This window comes from Neolamprologus brichardi, chromosome 3 (genome assembly GCF_056152115.1).
Source record: "Neolamprologus brichardi isolate AB-2024 chromosome 3, ASM5615211v1, whole genome shotgun sequence".
NCBI lineage: Eukaryota > Metazoa > Chordata > Actinopteri > Cichliformes > Cichlidae > Neolamprologus > Neolamprologus brichardi.
This window is the reverse complement of record NC_142106.1, coordinates 13,441,031-13,462,428: the sequence shown is the minus strand read 5'-3', so window position 1 is coordinate 13,462,428 and position 21,398 is coordinate 13,441,031. Positions and strand designations below refer to the sequence as shown.

Genomic DNA, 21,398 nt, shown 5'->3' with positions numbered 1-21,398 from the left:
AATTAAAAATTAAAAATAATCAATATTTGCTAGTGATGCTCGTAGAGTCTCCTTCTGAGGTCCAAGGAAACTTTGAGCTAGTTAACTTCAGACTGATCACATCACATTCCCAGGGTTATGAGTCTGATATTGATGACAGGGGCGATGGGTCAAAGTGTGGTTTCACAGACACTTGGTAGCCAAATTAGATGTTTCGTTTTATTTATGAGTTATTTTTTTAAGATGTAGCGTCGTTGTCTGGTCTGGTACCTTGCTGCCATTTGTTTAACATTAACTTTTTAAAATTTTCTCCCCTTCCTGTCAGTTACACCTGTTGCTTACCTAACATTAGACAAGAAACAGGTGTTGCAGGAGTTGCTTGGAGAAAGGGAAGGGGAGAGAAACGGTGTACACGTGAATCTATTGTTCTATGGATATTTTAAAGAGGGCATACAGTTTGTTGATGAAGGTGGCATTTTTGCCAGCTGTGCAGATTTTTTAGAGGTCCGCTTATTCATTTCTGCTCGCTATGACGTCACCGGTCAGTTGGCCATTCACCAAAATAACATGTCCTGGTGCCCCAATGAGCAGCATGCCACTGAAAAATAAAGAAAATAAGATAATCACAAAATGCTCTCTTAAATAATCACAAAATGCTCTCTTAAATAATCACACACACACACACACACACACACACACACCTTTTTTCCCTGCATGCACCTGCATTGATTATATGTGTAACAGTGAGGAAGCCTGCTGTCCTACTGTGTGGACAGGGGTTTGATAAGAAAAGTAGAAAATAAAAACCAAACAAAAAAAAAAAACACTTCAAATTTTATCTTTATATTTGTAAACTCATCTGTCTGAGGGGGTCACTTACTTTAGGTCTGTGAACCTGTTACCTTAATTGCATTACGGTATTCAGTAGCACAATAATGTAGCACATTACTGTGTAAATAAAGTATTATCAACCAATCATTGTGTACAGTTACAATTAAGTCATTACTTGTGTTTCAATGGCTCTTTCTTATCCTCCAATGGTTAATAATGGTTAATAATTTATGTAGGAAGAGAGAAAATTGAGTTAAACGAAATTTAAGAAACATAAGCAACAGATTCAAAAAGATTGTTTTTTGCTAAGGTTGCTATGCAAACAAATGATGTAATGATTTTTTGAATTGAGCATTTTAAAAAAGAAAAAAAAAAAGAAAGAAAAAGGAATCACTTTTAATTTGTAGAGGCTTTCTTAATGTTAGCTACCTGCCACACAAACAGGGCTGTGGACTTTTTCACCAGATTGTTTTAAATAATCTTGGAGAGGATGCCTGAGATACAGAGGATACTGGTGTCTATTTGTGTGATGTGCTGAGCTGTAGAAACTACAGAGAGGTGTTAATACAGTGGATCTCTTTGCTCTCCAGTTCAGTGCTTTTACAGTTCCTCATAAAATCCCTACTTAAATTTTTACCATTTATCATATTATCACTTTTAAGGTAAGACATGTGTTTTTGTTTTTTTTGGGGGGAGGGGGATTGTTGCTTTGTTTTTGCTAAGGTTGCTATGCATTTAAGCTGGAGTTTACCTAGCTAGTGTAACTAGCATTTTGAATCTGTTCCTTATGTTCCCTAAGATTCTTTTAAATCAATTTAATATCTTTCTACAAATTATATACCAAAACAGATTTTTATTTTTGGATTCAGAACTGTCATTGATGTGGGGGTTACAAATTTCTGTCAAAACGCCTTAAGGCTTCGACTCATGACTGAATACAAGACAGAAATTGATTTGGACTGCTTGATTGGCATAGAAACAGAGGTCAACCTCTCACAATTAGGGGTGGGTTTAAAAAAAATACATAAAAAATTCCTTATTCAAATAGATTTGAATAACGTGATATCGATATATTACTATATTACTGCCTGATTTTGTTTAAACCATTATTGCACACTTTCTGTAAAACCAATAAACTTCATTTCACTTCTCAAATATTACTGTGTGTGTCTCCTATATGATACATTTCACTGACATTTTTTATTGTAATATCCAACGATTTATACAGGAAAATAATGACTATTAACAAGATTGCCCAAACTTTTGCATCCCACTGTATATACCAGCTAGCTTAACTTCAGTAACCCTACAAACGTCACAGCTGTTTAGCTTTCGGTCTTCATTTATGTTGGAAATGATAGCAGAGCTCTATGTTTTATTTTTTTCAGAAATCTCTCAGTCAGAACATGGTATATTATATTTAGATGGAAGCTAGCGAGCTAACTTCTAACTCCATTAAATGTAATAATGTGCGTTCAGGTGTGCTCGGGGGTATGCGATTTCATGTGTTGAAATACAGGGCGTCAGAGGGGTTTTATGAGTTCATGTGTTTTTATTTAATCAAACCATACGGTTTTTAATTAAACCATTTTTTATCACTTTGGCTTGTCTCAACATTCAGTTATGCAGACATATGTGTTCTTAAAAGCAATTCTTTGTTTTTGCATGGAGGGGTGAAAGACGTTTTGGTTCGCAGTGCACCTTAACAAAGCTAGAATGCTTTTTATTCACATCTATTCAAAAGTGTTGGTAATAGTGTTTTAATCACACTAATTTTGTGGTTCTGACAATGTCTCAGCTTGCAGTGATGCAAGCATTTTATTTTAAAAATGGCACAAAGGGAAATTTCTTCTGAATGGGCAATGTCAGCCTGTTCACAAGAGTTTCATTTAATCAAACTACTTTAATCTAACTGGTTATTTACGCATCTACTGGGGTTTCTTTCACGGGTTCATGCGATCATTTTATTTAAAAATCGGGATTTGGGAATGTTGAACTAAGAGGGAGACAGAGCCAGCTAGTTTTTCAACACAACAGATGGTCGCAAATAACATTCAGCCCTTTAGAAAATAAACACTATTGGGCTACTTCTAAAACACGTTGCACACGATGTCACATTTTCCCCCAAAGCAGCCAGTATCGCTCTTTCAAACTAATTGTGTTTTAATCACACTCATTTTGTGATTCTGATGTCACAGCATGCATTTTATTTATTTAAAAACGGCTCAAACAGGAATTTCTTCTGTACGGTTTCAGAGGCTACTAGTTTTAACGCAATAGGTGGTCACAAATAACATTCACCACCTCTTTAGAAATAAATGCTGCAGTGATACCTCTAAAACCAGTCGCCCAGATCCGCTCTGTCTTTTCAACAGCTGGCTAATTGTTTGAATTTGTTCAGGAACGCAAAAGCCCACCGTGGGCATCATTTAATTGTTGGGATTCATTAGGAAAAGGTAAAAGCCGACAGGTGTACCAGTCGAGCCGGGACCCAACCTATAGTGTCTAAAGTGGCCGGTATCGGCTCTTTTTGTAATTCCTCGACAAGGTAAAAGCCCCACAGATGTACCAGTCGAGCAAGGTCTCGTCTATTTTCTGAAGTAGCCAGCAACAGCGGACTCTTAGGCCTATCTTGGCCAGTTACACCGGAGCTCAGCAACTGCGTGCCCCACCCTCATTGTTTCAAACTTGCACAGCAAGGTGATGCCCTGCAGGTGTATCGCCCCCCCAGACTTATTGGCACTCCATCTATTGTTTTTGGAAGCACCCGGTCCTATATGAAGCGTTTCCCCGGTGTGTGACCCTCGCCTTTTCGCGTCAGGACCAGCGCCGGTGCAGACCATTTTCTACCCACACAGAGCGTTTCTGACCAGCCGGCGTTACTTATGCATAAGAGAAAAGCAACAGTGCAACGCGGTTCTCTGCTCCAAGACATCCGCGGTCCTTTCACACAGTAAGGATGTGTGTTATAGCCGGCGCTTCATAAATGTCTGTCTGACAGCGCAGATTATTCAAACTGTTTTAAAAACGTGACTCATTTGTTGTCCAAAAAACATTTCCTCTAAATTTGCAAAGTTACTGATTTAAAAATATATATTTTCGAATTTTTAGCTGGATGTCAAACATATGATGGACTCTTGAGCATATTTATATAGCAAAATTCATAGTGGTATAACCATAAATGATGCCCAACTAACCAATGCATTCTAATGCAAGCCTTTAAACTGTATGTTGATAAGTGCATGAAGTATACCTTTACCTCTATAGCTGAAAAAAGTCTGTATCTATAAATTGTGGATCTATTGATTTGTTTTTAATGTGGCGTTTTTTTTTTTCCCCCACGAACTGCAGATGATGAATTCCTCTTTATTTGAGAAAGTGTCCCTAAGCTACTGCGGCTCATACTTACTGAGTTCCCTACATACTTCTTTACTATGTCAGTAAACTTTTTGAACAAGAAAGGTACGGTAGTTTTAAAGACACATCTTAATCACTATGTGAAGCAAAGGCAAAAAAATCGGAATTAATTTTATGTAGCTGTCCATATTAAATCCATCAAAGAGTGAAAATCCAAAAGCTGCTGCAATCCTTTGTAATAATGATCTCTCTCTGTGTCTGTGTGTGTGTGTGTGAGACGCTGCGTCTGCTACTATGTGAGTGTGTGTGTGCGCGTGCTCGCAGAAGGAAGGTCAAGGCAGGAGCTTTTTTTTTTTTTTTCTCCCCAAGAAGTGGAGCTCATCTGCTAACGAGAGAACTTTTTTTTTTTTTTTTCATCAAACACTGTGATATGAAGCATTGTTAAAGTGCCACTTCAGTAATGCTGCTGGGAGAAACAAGTGTTGACTCATTTCTTTTCTTAAATACATGATTTAAAACACTAAACTCTAATTTCAAAGGTTTATTTTAAGTTTAAAGAATATAACAGCTGGTAAGACGGTGAATTTTGCTTCTCACTGTCCGTGTTATGTTGTAGTATCCATTATCATGTATGCTACTTTGCTCTGTGGACTGTAAAATGTTTCATTGTATTCATGAAATAAACCAGACTTTCAATGTCTGAATCTTTTACCGTTTTTCTGCTTTTGTTCACTCCAAGTTGACAAAACCCACAGACATCAAGAATTAACTCACTAAAATGTGGAGCAGTCTCGGTGTATTTAGCTGCTTTTACCCATCAACTGACTGAGAGAAATGTCTGTAGTCCCCACTTTGGTCATTATGAATGTTGAAGGAGATTTGTTCCATAGACACCTTATACTAGTGTTTCCTACACTTAATCCAACACTACTATGTTCTATTTAAATCCAGATTCCTTTTATAGATTGCAGTGAAACAAACTGTTTTGATAGCAGAAACACTTTGTGTTGTTAATCCTGAATGATTCTTGGTCACAACATTTTACTCCACACACATTTGAAAAATCGCACAGTTTGACAATAAATATCCCAGTCAAGCTTCATTTCTTAAGAAATATGCAGAGGGAGTTATCTTTATCAAAAGTAGAAGTTATATCTGTAGCTAAACTGTTGTACACAAACTTCAAGCCGGAGCTTATTTTTGCATTTTTAGATCTGTAGTGACATTTTTTGGAGCGTTTTAGGTTGCTATGTATCAATTTAAGTAGGGCTAAATAGGGCTTTGAACTTTTTTTTTTTTTTTTTTTTGGGGGGGGGGGGGGGGGGGGTATTTGTTTAATAAATAATTTTGATCATGATGTTGGCAAATACAATAGATGGAAAATACATATAATAATGTAAAACACATTATGGAGTAGGCTTCTGCTATGAGGCCCTGCTTCCATGTACTTGTGCAATTAGTCACTGGACAGCTTTGTTTATTAATAATATTATATCAAGCTAATTTTCTTATACACATTTTAGACCTGAGGGTAGAATTTATTGTGAACTTGTTAATAATGATCGTTATGAGCTTGCAAAGTAAAAACATTATAGATTTAAGGCAACCCGTTTTTTTTTATTATTATTATTATTATTATTATTATTATTATTATTATTATTATTATTATTATTAATAATAATAATAATAATAATAATAATAATAATAATAATTCACTAAGTGAACTTGCTTCACTTAATTCACTCTCACTTAGTGAAGCAGAGGGAAGCTATTGGGCGCTCGGGGGTACCTCAGGGTAGCTGTTCAGGGGAATCTAACCTCCCGATCTTGGGGTCACCAATCCACCTACTGAGCTATCCCTGCGCCTTAAGAACATACTACCAGCTAATAAACAAATTAAATTGCTGCACATTTTCTAAAATAACATTTTAAGATTACTTAAAAAATACACATTTTGTATTCAATTTTATCCAAATGGAAGTGTTTCTAACTTGAAAAGCAGATTTGTAACATTTTAGGTTTTTCCACATTTTAAGATAAAATAAACACAAAACACAAGCAAATAACAAGAACACAAAGCTGGCAAACACACCCGATTGACCAAAATCTACTCAAAATACTACCACATATGACATATTCTCCTCTCTTCCTCGCTGACTTCATATTTCTCAGAGTGATCAGTAGTTTGCCATCTCTTACCTTTAAAACACTGTACATGTCCCGTGAATGATTCACTTCCTCATAAATCACTAAATCAGTTACGTTCTAAATGATCACGTCACAGATCACGTGACTCTGGCCAAACTAATAAAGCCTCAAGTCGACACCTTCACCTACTTCTCTGAAGCAGTGTGTTGTGTTTTTTGGCACACGCACTGCAGTGTCAGCTTCAAGCGGGCCATCACTACTACGGACGACCCGGCTGCATAGTTCTAGATCACGGATGAGGAACTCTAGGCCTCAAGGTCCGGTATCCGGAAGTTTTGCAATATCACCCTGGTTCAACACACCTGAATAAAACGAGTTCATTACCAGGCCTCCGGGGAACCTCAAGACATGTTGAGGAGGTAATTTAGCCATTTGAATCGGCTGTGTTGGATCAAGAACACATCTAACACCTACAGGACACCGGTACTTGAGGCCTGGAGTTGCCCCACCTCTGCTTTTCCCTCGGGATGAATAAAGTATTATCAACCAATCAGCACTGCCAGGAGCTAAACGTCGCATTAATAATAATACGCTTGAATAAATAAAACACAGTGCCACTGATCGTACATATAGGTTGTATGTTATGCATTATTATCTTAGAGGACCCTGCTCCTGCTCCCCCTCCACCCACATGCTAACCCCACTTCCGCATGCAAAAATATCTGAAGTAAGTAAATTGAAGGAAATAAAGACAATTTTACTATACCTTTTCAGTGATCATCGTTTCCTCTCTGGCTTTGTTCCGCGTCTTTTGGTTCACAGACAGCCAGGCTCTCGGGAAAATTATGAACGGGATTGTTGCGATGATGCGCGCGCACTCTCATTCAAAAATATAGTAGTTGTTGTAAGGATTTTAGTGCACCAACAAATCATTTAAAATCAGTTAGTTCGGTGCTAAACTGAACACATAACATGTTAGTAGTATTAGAGACACGTTTAGACGCTGTCAAGTTGACAGAAGCCAAAACACCTACAAATTAATGACTATTAAATTATGAAAAAAAATCGACATCTTTATGCAAAGCTCTGTGTCAATTCAGTTGACACAGAGAACGAGAGAAATCTCACCTGCAGAGACAAACACAAAGATGCCTAAAAGCGTTATACACTGTGACGCAGTTAAAAATAACATTTCCGGGTTCTCGAATTCTGCTGATCCGAATGGTTGGAATGCCGAAGCTGGTGTTGTCTAATAACGTCCCACGTTTATTGAATTAATCGGACTAGTTTTCTTTTTTTAGTTTTTAAATAAAAGAGCAACTTCTTAAAGTCCGTCTCTCAAGCTCTTTCGACTGTTTAGGAGGGACTGTCGCTACCCGATCCGTACCGGAAACGCGATCGGTACCCCGCATGCGCAAATCTTACGTCACTTCCTCTCTTTGCCAACATTGCGACATTCAATATATTTGAATGATACGGTTAGCGCCCAGTTAGCTCCTAGCATTTCTCAGCAGCTCTGCCTCCTTTTCGACTACCGGGACATTTAAACAATGGATAATCCGTATACAAACAAATTCATGCTTTTCTCCTCAACAGAGAGCCTTCCCCGATTGAACAACAGCGCCGTAGAATAAGAAGAATGGCGCCTAATTACAGACTTAATAATATTGACTTAGCAATGTGTCACGTGAAGATTCAGCAGCCAGATTAAGTGTTTACTGACAATTGACAGTGATAGCGGACATCATCATCACTATTCCAGTCAATCCTCTCCTCACAGACAAGCATAAACACACTCGACTATCACTAAATCAAATTTAACACACGTTTGTAATGACGCCAATTCAGTTTACAATAGGATTCATTCGCTCGGTCAGCAGGTGGCAGTATCCTCGTACACTGGGGAGTAAACTGCCATTAAACGAACAGAAGAAGAAGAAAACATCTGCACATGCGCGGTACGGATTGGGTAGACCCGATTTTTATTTTTTATTTATTTATTTTTTTAAGCTTTATTTAACAAACAATGAGTATACAACATACGAACAGATGAAGTATACAAAACAGAACATGAACACAAAAAGCCAGGGGTAAAAGAAAAAGGTAACAATTATAAGAATACACGCAAAAATTCACATACATATATTGTTTTGAGAGCCTTTTTGTTGGTGGAGTCTGATATTGATTGAATGTACATTTCCACATCCTTAAAAAAATGACAGAAATATGGTGTTTTGTTAGTGAACTTACATTTATGGATAAAAAATTTAGCTAAAAGTATTAACAAATTTATCATAAAAAAACATTTATCATACTTCTTGGGGAACTTAAAGAAACAGAATAAAACATTTTCCCATCGTAAAGAAAACTCCCTTAAAATATGGACAATAACAAACCTGCTAAATTCCTTCCAGAATCTCTGTGTAAAAGAACAGTACCAAAAAAGATGTGTCACAGTTTCTGGATGATCCCCACAGAAAGTACAGTTAGTATTTATGTCCCTTTTAAATTTTACCATGTAGTGACTGGCTGGATAACATTTATGTAGAATTTTAAATGAGACTTCTTTCACCTTATTTACAATCAAATATTTATGGGGGATCATCCAGACTGTCTTCCACTTGATATCTGGAACATATCGGTTCCAATAAGATATTATATATGGGAGAGAGACAATATCTTCTTGGAATAAACTACGTATTCTCTTATTGCTGTTACCAAGTTCCTGTGAAAAGCAGATTTTTCCTGTTGGTGACTCAGCTGGATCAGGGAGAGTGACTGAGGTAGATATTGAGCTGTCAGTGTTTTTATATAACATTAAAGTCCCTGAGGGTATGGCACCAAGCACCATTGAGAATTCCTGAACACTGATTGGAAAATTATATAGTGCAATAAAGTCGTTGTAAGTAAGTAGTTGTCCCTCTTTATTAACCAGCTGAGCCACCAATAGGATCCCATTTTGGACCCAAGTTTCCAGGAAAAGTGATTTATTTTTATATAAAATATCTCTGTTGTTCCAGATAAGGTATTTGTGAGGTGAGAAGTTGTGTTTATAAATGAGGGTCCACGCTAAGAGGACCTGCTTATGGAAGGATGAAAGTTTTACAGGAAGTTTCTCAACATTGTAATTACAATTTAAAATAAAATTAAAGCCACCAAAACGAGATATAGTGTACGGGGATACTACTGAGTCACCCGATGAGACAGGGTTAGACAGGCACTTCCTTTGTAGAGATTGCCATAATTGTTGTGCATTTCTGTGCAAAAAAAAAAAAAAAAAGACAGGCACTTCCTGTTTGAGTAAACACTACTCACGTCACGTGGCACGTACACGTGCTCCTCCTCTCGTTCTCTTCTCTGTTTTTGTTACGTTGTTACGTTGCTCTGGCAGTGCACTCAGGTTACAGAGAGAGAGGGAGGGAAAACCATGTGCCGCTATTTAGAGGCAGCAGCAAATGAAAAAACAATTTGCATTGTGGCGGCTGTGTGAAAGGAAGTGCCTACTGTGACAGCACCGCTAATTTATACAAGCACATGAAAAACAAGAAGTACAAGGAACTAGATATATGGAGACTGACAGAGTGGTTATTGATTAGTGTTATTGATTATCATAGTTGTTACATACCGGTACTTATAAAGTATTTTCAGACATTAAAGTGATATATTTGAAATGTGATGAATGCATTATTATTATTCTATTAAAACAGAAAGAAAATTCCTTAAACCTGAACTATGGGAACAAAGTGAATAATAGAATAACTACGGAGGACCGGTGAACTGTTAATCATCTAGTGTCCATAATGTAGCATCCCCGGTTGAAAAGATGGTCTCTCAAACTGAGGGTTCACAATCCTTTTATTAAACAGCCGTGTATGTGAACACACCGTAAGAGCTACAACATACAGAATAAAAGACTATTAGTAAATCAAACAGTGTGTTACCTTTAACCTTTTGAGTTATTCATTAATCACAAAGTAATTATCTTTAACTTACATAACATATAACAGTGAAACAAATTTGCATATAACAGTGAAATCGTTGCATCGCTGCCTAAACCTGACGAGGTACGTTAGCACCCTCTAGTGGGTGAAAACTTAGCCTTTATCCTATAGCGGTCAGCAGCTATATGCTCCGTAAAACAACAAAGTACATATCCACAGGACAAACCTTGTTACAAACCTTGTTCCCTCATCAACCAGGTGCTAAGGAACTGCTTTCAACTCAGGATTGCACCTTTATAGCCGTTCTTTTCCCCCATTCCCGTCCATTAACCATAGAGCACACCTTCTCTCTGTGCATTAAAACCCGCGCTTCTGCTATATGGTTACGGCACCTTGTCGCTCTGTGACCTTCAAAATAAAAGCATCCGCTCCAAGCTCCAACAATATAATAGCCACTCATAAGTTTACAAAACACTTTACAAAAGATTAATGAGGTCATTTACACATAACAATAGAGCAGGGATAGCAGAGCTTTATCAGGACAGGCAAGGGAACTAGTGCTTACCTATGAGTAGACATAACATAAAACTTAACAAAGTATATCTGTAGCTGGTTTTACGATCAAGTAGAGGTAGCATGTTTGCTGTCTGCTCCATTCCAACAGTGGCCTCCATTCCTACAGTCACTGTAGACATGATTTACTAAATATGATGCTGGACATATAACCTTGTCACCCTATTAGAGCACTTCGCTCCTACTCTGCAGGCCTACTTGTTGTTCCTGAGTATTTAAAAGTAGAATGGGAGGCAGAGCCTTCAGTTTTCAGGCCCCTCTTCTGTGGAACCAGCTTCCAGTTTGGATTCAGGAGACAGACACTATCTCTACTTTTAAGATTAGGCTTAAAACTTTCCTTTTTGCTAAAGCATATAGTTAGGGCTGGACCAGGTGACCCTGAATCCTCCCTTAGTTATGCTGCAATAGATGTAGGCTGCCGGGGATTCCCATGATGCATTGAGCTTTTCCTTTCCAGTCACCTTTCTCACTCACTATGTGTTAACAGACCTCTCTGTATTGAATCATATCTGTTATTAATCTCTGTCTCTCTTCCACAGCATGTCTTTATCCTGTCTTCTTTCTCTCACCCCAACCGGTCGCAGCAGATGGCCCCGCCCCTCCCTGAGCCTGGTTCTGCCGGAGGTTTCTTCCTGTTAAAAGGGAGTTTTTCCTTCCCACTGTGGCCAACACACAGGAAAGGGTTTTTGAAATGTTCTTGTTTTAACCTATTAGTTGGAAACAACTTCCCAACACCCTCGAAACTCAGAGAACTTGTGACAGTGGACAAAGCTGGATTTACACTGGTTCATGTGTCGTTTCAGACATGGCTGCGAGCTTGAAAGTTGCAGCCATGTCTGTAAATCATGAATAAAGTGTGTGTAAAGTGCAAACATGTGGTCAGGTCTGTTGTTGTATCTGCTACAACCCCATTTAAAGTGAGGACCATCGATACCTAAGAAAGCATTTATAAATAAAAATGAAAGGCCAACGGTACCTCAAGACTCAAACAAAACTCAAATGCACAAAGTGATGGGGGACATAAAAATGTTTAATTCAAGATGCAAGCATAACTCACCTGAGCTTTGCATAATCTTTAAGTGAAGGTAGGAGCAGAGTTTTAAATTTATAGGAGGTGTTTCAGAGAGAACGAGACATACTGAGCAGCTGGAGCCACACTATACTTTGACTTGGCTGCACTGGCTTTAGCTGGTGCTGTGTATCATCCTCTGGACACACTGGAACTGTATCGAGCATCACTAGCTCAGAATCAAAGACATGCCTCCATCCTTCATCTGTCTGTCCTGCAGATCCCCCCCCCCCCCCCCCCCAATTCCTAAAAGATGGATGCTGGTTGTCTGGATGAAATTGCTCATTCCATAAACAAGGAAATATAGATCTTCCAGGTCAGCTCTGGTCAACTCCACAGGTATGATGTTTTAGTTTGGAGCTCGATATGGCAGGGTGACATCCTGTCCAGACTCAGCTGTAATGTTTTTCTGGTCTGAAAGAGGAAACAACACAGAGCAGAGAGGTTAAAGGTCAAAGTACAACATTCACTTCTGCAGCAGCCAACCAGAGGATGCTGGAGTTATGCACATTAATGAAATCAACGGGCACTGGTCACCAGAATATTGCTGACACACACACGTTTATGTTAAGGTGACTGAAAGTACAAAATATGCAAACTGAGTCCAGCTCCTGTAAGTCTGCAGTAAATCAAATCAAATCAAATCAAATCAAATCAAATCAAATCAAATCAAATCAAATCAAATCAAATCAAATCAAATCAAATGGCAGTGGGAGCAGGGTGACAGGTCAACTGTTTAGGAGGGAGATGGCGAGGGGAAAGAAACTGTTCCTATGTCGGCTGGTCCTGGTCTGCAGGCTTCTGTACCGTCTGCCAGAGGGCAGCAGATCAAAGAGTCTGTGTCCAGGGTGTGAGGGGTCTGTGATGATTCCCCTGCCCGTTTCCTGGTTCTTGAGAGGTGCAGGTCCTGGATGGAGGGCAGGGGGGCGCCGATGATCCTTTCTGCTGCCCGTACAGTCCGCTGCAGTCTGCTCCTGTCCTGTTTATTGGCTGCACCATACCAGACTGTGATGGAGGAGCACAGGACAGACTCAATGACCGCAGTGTAGAACTGGATCAGCAGCTCCTGTGGGAGATTGTACTTCCCCAGTTGTCTCAGGAAGTACATCCTCTGCTGGGTCTTTTTGAGGATGGAGTTGATGTTGGTCTCCCACTTCAGGTCCTGGGAGATGGTGGTACCCGGGAAGATCTCCACAGTAGACACCGGGCTGTCTAATATGGTGAGGGGGAGAGGTATTGAGGGATGTCTCCTGAAGTCCACTGTTATCTCTAGTAGTGGTCATTCTGCCGTTGAATTTTGACTTTAACGCCATGAGTCCCCGCCCAGGTCGTGTTTATGTGTTTAATTCTTCTGTTTGTTTGTTTAAAAAAAAAAAAAATAGTGTGTGTGTGTCTTTACGACGAACTAGAAAACAACAGAAATTGATTTTGGTGTGTAGATTTTACTTTTTTGTTATTCTACTTTGCTCCTGTTTGTATTTCTACATTTGTTTTCCATGGGTGGAGACTCTGGAACATGAATTCCAGTCTGATTGGTTTCCCGTCACTTCAGAAACCAGCTGTGCCAAACACATTAGCTCCTCCTCCCAGGGCAGAAAAACACCCACTCGCAGTAGCGGTTGCGTCAGTCGTGACTTCTCCGTCAGTGCTGCGAATCCACGCAGCTTCAGCGTTTCTTCGTATTTTTAGATTATTTTTTATATATATTTGGAATATACGGAATGCTTTACAATGGAACGAGACGAGCAGGTGAAACATCTGCGTTCCACTACGGACTATGGAGAGAGATTGAGACACACCGAGACCCGTTGCATGTCATCTTTGGAAGCAAGATGGCGACGGAAACGTTCATTTCGAGGAGTCAAGGACCTAAGGGGTGGAGCTCTGCGAGGCTCGCGTGCTGTGACGTGCTGTGCTGCTGTACCTGTGCAGCTCAACTCGGTGTGAAGTGCTGTTCTGCGGTGCCCAGGTGGAATTTTATGCTTCATCGACGGATCTAATGCAAAGGAAGTATGGCTATGATGCCATTGGTTCCCGCTGCACTCTTCTGGACTATGGTTTTGGTTCTTGGTTTGGTTTCTGCGTTTAAAGGTAAGGTGGGATCATGTCAGTCTGGCAACAGGATAGTTTCAGACAAAGACTTTGAGACTCTAATAGTGTAAATCTAGACGTGATAATGTCAACACGTCGCTCCCCAGTGAACATGAGTTTATCCTTTTTATAATGCACATTAGCGGTGCTACTACAGGTTTGCTAAATAAATCAGATCATAACAAAAAACCACAGTGACTTTGGAGGGGATTCCTTTATTTTAGGTTTCCTAAGTCAAATGTTTTTATATACAGTTACTGTTATTCAATACAATCTAGGATTCATATAGATCTTCGACCGGAGACGTCAAAAAATACTTACGCACGGCGTCGGGACAAAAACTACTTAGAACTACTACTGCTCATAATGCTGCTATGAATAATGCTGTTATAGAAGTAATAATTGTAATGTAATCTAATGTAATTATAATGTGCTTGATTATACAGCTACATGCGTATTTTAGTTGTTTAAACTGGAATTTTCGTCCCCCAGTTTGTCAAAAAATAAATACAAATCTCGAGGGTTTTGCCTTGCTTCGGGAGCGCAGGATGAGTGAATCGGATTGAGTCCGCCTCCGGGTCACACATATCACTCCATTGTTGCATGTAGACAGGCATTTGGATCTGTACTATGTTGTTTCCGTATAATATATTTTTATTATGCCTGTAAAGCACTTTGTTACAGATTCTTGTCTGAAACAGTGCTGTATAAATAAAATGTACTTACTTAATACAATTTCAGCAAACCCAGGACGTTTAAGGATAATCACGTCTGTGTAAACTAAATTCATGTAACAAGTTGTCAAACCACCCATGATTGCGTCACGGGGAACAAATTGCGGGCAGTGTCCTCCGGAGCAATAGGGGGCGACAAAAGCCAAACTGAGTAAATATTGGCCAATCACAAGAAGACGCTGACGCCAAAAGTACGTCACCATCCAGGAAGCGAAAGCAAAAAAATGCCTGACGCTGGCATTTCTGCAGTCTTCTGTCTTCTGCTATGCATTTGTGCGCAAGTCGCTGCCTCTAAAGGTAAACTGTGCATGGAGTCATATGTTTAAATATGTGGAGTAATTTAGTTTTTTACGATTTAACCAGTGAATGTCGGAACAGTTTCCGGAACTTGATGTTGGGCTAAAACATACCAGTAAAACGAGTGTTTAATTGTAAGTATGAGTAATTTTACGCTTAGACGACACGTAAAGACCATAAAAACCCTCACAGAGTAATAGATATAATAATAATAATAATAATAATAATAATAATAATAATAAAGTGCTTAAAACGATACTGTAGGAATCCGGTCAAGTCTGACGTCTATAGCCGTGTCTGGGCCTAAACTCCGCTGCAGGTCCCTTGTCAAACGATTACTGCAGCATTACTGAGAGTTGAAATACTGCCTAAATTCCTTCATCTTTAATAAAATGATCAGCGTTGCTACTTTACCAGGTGTAACGATTACGTTTAACATCCAGGCATCCATGAAAACAGAATTTATTACATTTAACAGAGTTAGAAGTTAGCAGGGAGTTAGCTCGCTAGCTTCTATCTAAATACAATATACCATGTTCTGACTGAGAGATATGTGAAAAAATAAAATAAACGTAAACACAAGTGAAGACAACTAAAACAGCAGTGACGTTTGTAGGGTTACTGAAATTGGACTCGCTGGTATTTAATGATGTGTTACATGATTGCTCAAAAAAGTACTATAGATTACTAGGGTATATATTAGACTTAATAGTTACTATATACAATAATGGATTTATGTAAATTTTACATCAGATGATTTTACATCGCCTTGAGGCGACTTTTGTTGTGATTTGGCACTATATAAATAAAATTGAATTGAATTGAAAACTTTGGTTGTAATATTTAAATAATTATTTATTAAAAGCTAGACATTTTAAATGAGCTCCCCCTTTTCCCTGTTCATGCCCTATCTGGCCCCCTGGCTAAACTTTGCTAGATCCGCCCCTGCACAGTTACCAGCCGTCAGCTGCGTAGAAAAAGATCCTGGTGTAGAAAGTAATATTAAATAAATACAACAGCTTATCAAGCTTAAACGTGCTGCTGTTGTTTAGCCGCTGGTTTCCTCTTTCTGTAAAGTGGGCCAAAAACAAAGAAGACAGACAGAAGTTGCAACAGAAAAGCCGATCAGCTGATCATTGATCAGTTTCACGATTGAAGTAGCAGCAGGAGAGAGAGGCAGTTACTCCATATATCGGTTGTTAAGCTTAACGCGGGAATGCTTTACAAACATTCAGAGATGAACTCACACACTTGCTTTACTTCTCTCTGGGAAAACTTTCTCAGACATTAAATGCCGGTTTGGTAGCGAGGCTCCAAATGCTCAACCAGACCACTGACAGTTCTCGCACGCCACAGCCGCTCTATCACGTGATGGAATACTGCTCCGATGTGTTACAGTTATGAGCTGGGTTATACCATGTCTCAAGTTTTGTGAGGTGCTTTTGTGATACTTAATGGATCAGATTACATTTTTTTTTTTCTCTCCGATATCCGATCCAGTAATTTAGGTCAGTATCGGACCATCGGTATCAGTCCATCTCTAGTAGTTACATCCTAAGGTTTTAAAAACTGAGCTTTAAAATGATTAGCGATAATAAAAATCGAGAGAGGCCAACAGTGATCACTGACTGTTTTTAGGGCCTTGTTGAGATGAAATAGAAGAAGATACAAAGCATAAAATATGTTAAAAGCACAGTAGTCCTATTAAACGCAGAGTACTTTGGGCCCGGAAGCAGGATTCAGCACACGATCACTTGACGCATTTACTCTTCTGACAACGTTTTACTATTACTCCCTGCACTTTTAAAAGAAAAAATTGTACTTACTGCTGTTTACACTTTGAAAAACAGGCTCGTAACTATAGACCGAACACAACTGAGGGGAGTTATTATTTCACAACACTGCATGCCTCCAACATGAAACCAATTTCAGCCTAAATCAAGGGAAACATTTAGTCACCTCAAGTTGCAATTGGTTGCAGAATGTGAAAAATTCAATACGAATACCAGGCAGTGCACCACCATGGTGTTTTGTTTTAAACTTGAGAGTATATAAAAAGAATAGCTGGAAGTGGGAAACCTTGGAAGGGAGAATTTAGCTTTAAACAACCCATCCTTTTTATCCGTGAGTTGTTTCAGTTCTTTTAGGTTGTTTCAGACTATGATGTAAACAGCCCTGATATGTCACACTGATCCATGTTATTAACTTCAAGATGTTTGAAAGGTTAAACATATCATAACACTATCACACATGAGATGGTAACATCCATATTTAGTTGGACTGTAACTATTTATGAAATTCTTTATGATCTAGTTGTGCTAGATGTCGTATTTGATTAACATCAGTTTAAAATGAGACTTTGAGGCAATTATGTCTCATTCTGTTGAACCTGTTTACTCAACTCCTCTTTCCTTGCATTTCTCCCTGAGTTCATCTGTTCACATCTCAGGTGGGCTAACACAGCAGCAGGGGAGGGGTTTGAGTGCCACGAGTCTTTAATTATAAATGTGATCAATTTTAGGATTCAGTGTGTTTTTTTTTGTCTTGTTAAGTGACCAGCTATGATCGGTGCTGTAAAAAAAATGAGTAATTGTACTTTGACCCTTTTAACCTCTCTGCTCTGTTTTCTCTTTCAGATCAGAAAAACATCACAGCTGAGTCTGGACAGAACGTCACTCTGACATGTCGAGCTGCAAAAAACAACATCATAGTTTTAGAGTGGAGCAGAGCTGACCTGGGAAGACAATATGTCTTTTTGCACCGGGATGGTCTGTTTGTTCCCGATGACCAGCATCCATCTTTTGTGAACCGGGTGGATCTGCAGGACAGACAGATGAAGGATGGAGACGTGTCTTTGATTCTGAAGAATGTGACGATTAATGACGCTGGAACATACGAGTGTCGTGTCATTCAGAGAAAAACAAACCGCAGGAAGAGAGCTAATCTGAAGACTCCCCCCATCAGCAGCATAAACCTGAGTGTTGATCCTCCAGGTGAGTGAGTAGAGTTGAGTGTGTGTGTGATCAGAGGTGAAGCTGCTTCCTGGTTGTTGATGTTTGTTTCTAAAGATGTTGTTGATGAGACTTTGTAGAAAGCAGCTGGTCTGAGTGATGTGATCAGAGTGCAGTAGATAATGTCTGACAGCAGTTTGAAGAGGAAATGGATTCTGTTCTGTTCTTCACTCATCACCTACCTGACAGCTGACACCTCACACCTGTTTCTCACCTGCAGGTCAGACAGGAGGACACACAGAGGATGGAGGGAAGGAGGATGAAATTGGTAGAAGACATCATGGTGGACCGGTAGCTTTTGGTTTGTTACTTGCTGTGATCATTGTTGTGGTTGCTGTCGTGATCTCTAAAAAAAGGAAGAATGAGCCTCCTCTTCCTGATGAAGGAGATGATCAGGTCAGACAGGGGGACACACAGAGGATGGATCTGTTGGACTGAAAGTTGGCCTGTCACTTTCTGCTGTGCTTTGTGTTGTTCTTTTTGCTGTTGTTTTTTTTGATCTACAGAATGTATAAACAATAGTCCCTCTGCTGAACTTTAGATTCAAATGTCAGAGATCTTTCTATGGCTGAATTCTAAATCTCCTGTTGCTGAACACAGAGACAGAAATAATCTAAAAACAGACAATGGTGACCAACACTCCACAAGGACTAATTTCACAGACACTTGAGTCAATAATAATAAAAAAAAAGCAAACAAGCCAATAGCATCATCTTGTGATCAAGATTCCAACAGCATTACTGACATGTCTCAGTGTTCCTGTAAATTCAACTTTAAATATGACCAAAACAACCTCCACTGGCTGTCATACACAACATCAGCTTCAGTTGTATAAGCTTGAAGTTTGCTCTTATTCTTATTGTTTGTGTCAGTCCTTTCTTCAACTAGTTAAATCTGGCACTACTGTTGAAGCACTCTTAACCTCCTAAGACCTGAACTCTTCCACAGCATGCATTTTTAATTTCTCTTTGATGTTTGGGCTGATTGGGACTTGATGATTGTCAAAACAAAGAATTATCAGATTTTTATTTTATTTTTTACCTTATTTTTGTTTCTAAGAAAAATTAGAGCCACATATGAGGATATTTGTTTAAAATTTTGATAGAACAGTGGCAGTATAATGTCCTTGTAAGTGGATATCAGGCCATTGTTGAGCAAAATTTAGTATTTTGGTCTAAATAACCCAAAATGTGATGTCCGCATATGTGGACGCCAGGTCCTAGGAGGTTAAGAGAGAGAAGAAGAACTGTGGGAGGCTAAACTATTAGCCTCTTTGTGGTTGTTATTGTAGGGTGTTACTGAGGAGAAAGGTCTTTGAAAAACTCATCCTTTTATTTATAATCGTGTTTCACTGAAGAAGTCACTTTGGAGGAGTCATTTTTCCCACTGAAAACGTCCAGTTGAACAGAATCAAGCCTTTGGGATATATCCTGTTTTATTTCTATAAAATGATGCAAAAAGCTTTATAATGATTTTAAGTCTGTTTCTTTTTCTTTTCTTTTTTTTCTTTTAAGCTGTAACTTTATTCTGCAGAGCTTGATTTTACTGTGAGAACAGGCAGCAGGTGGAGAACAGCAGGTAGAGAGGTGGAGGAGACAGACGTAGAGTAAATCAGTTCAGACAGTGCATTAAAATGGGGCCATAGTAGCACGGTTAGCAGGTTCTCACAGCTAATTAAGCACTTTTATTAAGTTCTTTAAGCTTTTATTTTGCACTTTTAAACACTTTCTTTGACTTATTGCTGTTTGTGGCAACTGCAGCCAATCAGCGACTTCCTGCTTTCAGACCATCGTCTCCATTAGATCAAAATAATTCACCAAACAAGTCAGGTAATGTAAATGTAACGATTATAGGATTTTCAATCTGAAGACTTTTTAAGTCAGTTGGTGCTTTCAGCCCCCGATAGTTCAGGCCATTTCCTGTTCTGCCTCAGGATATCACCCTTTCTCCTGATCGGCGCCCTCGCCTGTTGTGCTGCCTTCAGGCGTTGAAACTCATCAGAAAACTCAGTCGTGAAGTTCAGGTTAGTTTTAAATACAATTTGTTTGCTGTTTGTCGTTTGAGGTCTGTGGTGATGCTGCAGAGGTCAGAGGGGGACTTCCTCTGAGATCTAAAAACAGCAGCGGCTCTGAAAACAGTCCAGAGGTTTCTGATTATTATCGAGCTCTTCTCAGAACTTATTTATAGTCTTTATTTATCTAAAGCACTCAGTGTGTTAATATTTCACTTTTTGTTTTCTGTTTTGTTAGTCCCCACTGATCTTTAGTTTGTCAGTTCAAATGTTGTGGATTCTCACTGATATCCAGTCTGACTCTGACAGAGTGATAAGCAAAGTTCATTGTAAATATCCACTGTCAAAAAAAAGAATAAATCGATATTTGAAGCTCAAAAGGGACAGTGCAATGTGTAAAAGCAAAGTGGAAGAAGATGGACGGGCGTTCAAAATTAAAACCGAGCAGGATGAGCGGTCATATCAGGAGTCAGCAGGAGGAAGGAGGTATGAAACCCACGGAGAGAAATGAGGCCTCCCTCCATGTTTAGCTGTTGTTTGTATATTTGTGTCCAAACCAAGTGGATCTGTTGGCTCAAATTAGTAAATGATACACAGAAAACACGTGTTCATATGTATGCATGTACACATGTTCATTTCTCAGTATCATTTTTATATTGAAACGTTGTTTTTTGTGACATATTTGTATTATATTCTTTTGTCTTCTGTTCATTTAACTGTAAGTGTTGTGCAGTTGGCTGGACTGTTGATCTGAACTCATCATAGAAATAAAGTGAGAGCCTCACATCACAACACAGTGAAGGGTTTGTTTGATGGTTTTTTTCCTCTAGGGGCTTTTTCTCTGATTAAAGCAGAAATAGGGGAACTATGTCATTAACTTCAGCCTGTTTACACTTGTGCGCTTCCTTCTTCTAAACTCAAGTAATTATAATTATGGGTGTTTTTCGTAAATACTTCTGTAGAAATGAACTTTCTTAGTTGAGTCCAGCATTGAAAGACATTTAGATCTTTATATGGCAAACAAAAAAAAGTTAAATCGGCACAATCAAGTGAAAATCTTTGAAGTATTTCCTTAAACTGTGGCTAAAATGTTCCTAAATTCCCCCTGGTACTGTTTTTGTGTAGCAGGAATGGCTGCGGCTCATTTCAGATGCACTCGGGTTATTTCCGAAGTACAATGTGCTCACAAACGCGACACAGTGTATCCCTCCAGCTGCAAGCTGTCAACCTTTACTGACTCGACTGTTCGGTCACATGGTTAGCTGACATCGACCTTAAAGACAGTTTAACTTCCAAAGCTTTTTAAAACCTTATTTTGGGCAAAGTCAGGAGATTTTAAAAAAACTTGACATCAGA

General features: G+C 39.0%; 1 protein-coding gene and 1 long non-coding RNA gene across 2 annotated transcripts in view; one reads left to right on the top strand and one right to left on the bottom strand.

Annotated features, from left to right (window-relative positions):
• Positions 1-7,676, bottom strand: part of LOC102799389 (butyrophilin-like protein 2) — a 65,671-nt gene extending 57,995 nt beyond the window's left edge. The window contains exon 1 of the mRNA XM_087839498.1: positions 7,444-7,676. Coding sequence (XP_087695624.1) covers positions 7,444-7,507 — 64 coding nt within the window. The 5' untranslated portion in view covers positions 7,508-7,676. The remainder of the gene's footprint in view (positions 1-7,443) is intronic.
• The window catches only part of LOC148103557 (uncharacterized), a 134,992-nt gene extending 114,158 nt beyond the window's left edge, over positions 1-20,834 (top strand). Inside the window, exon 2 of the long non-coding RNA XR_015718593.1 lies at positions 20,055-20,834. This is a non-coding gene — a long non-coding RNA (uncharacterized LOC148103557). The remainder of the gene's footprint in view (positions 1-20,054) is intronic.
• The last annotated feature ends 564 nt before the right edge of the window (positions 20,835-21,398 follow it).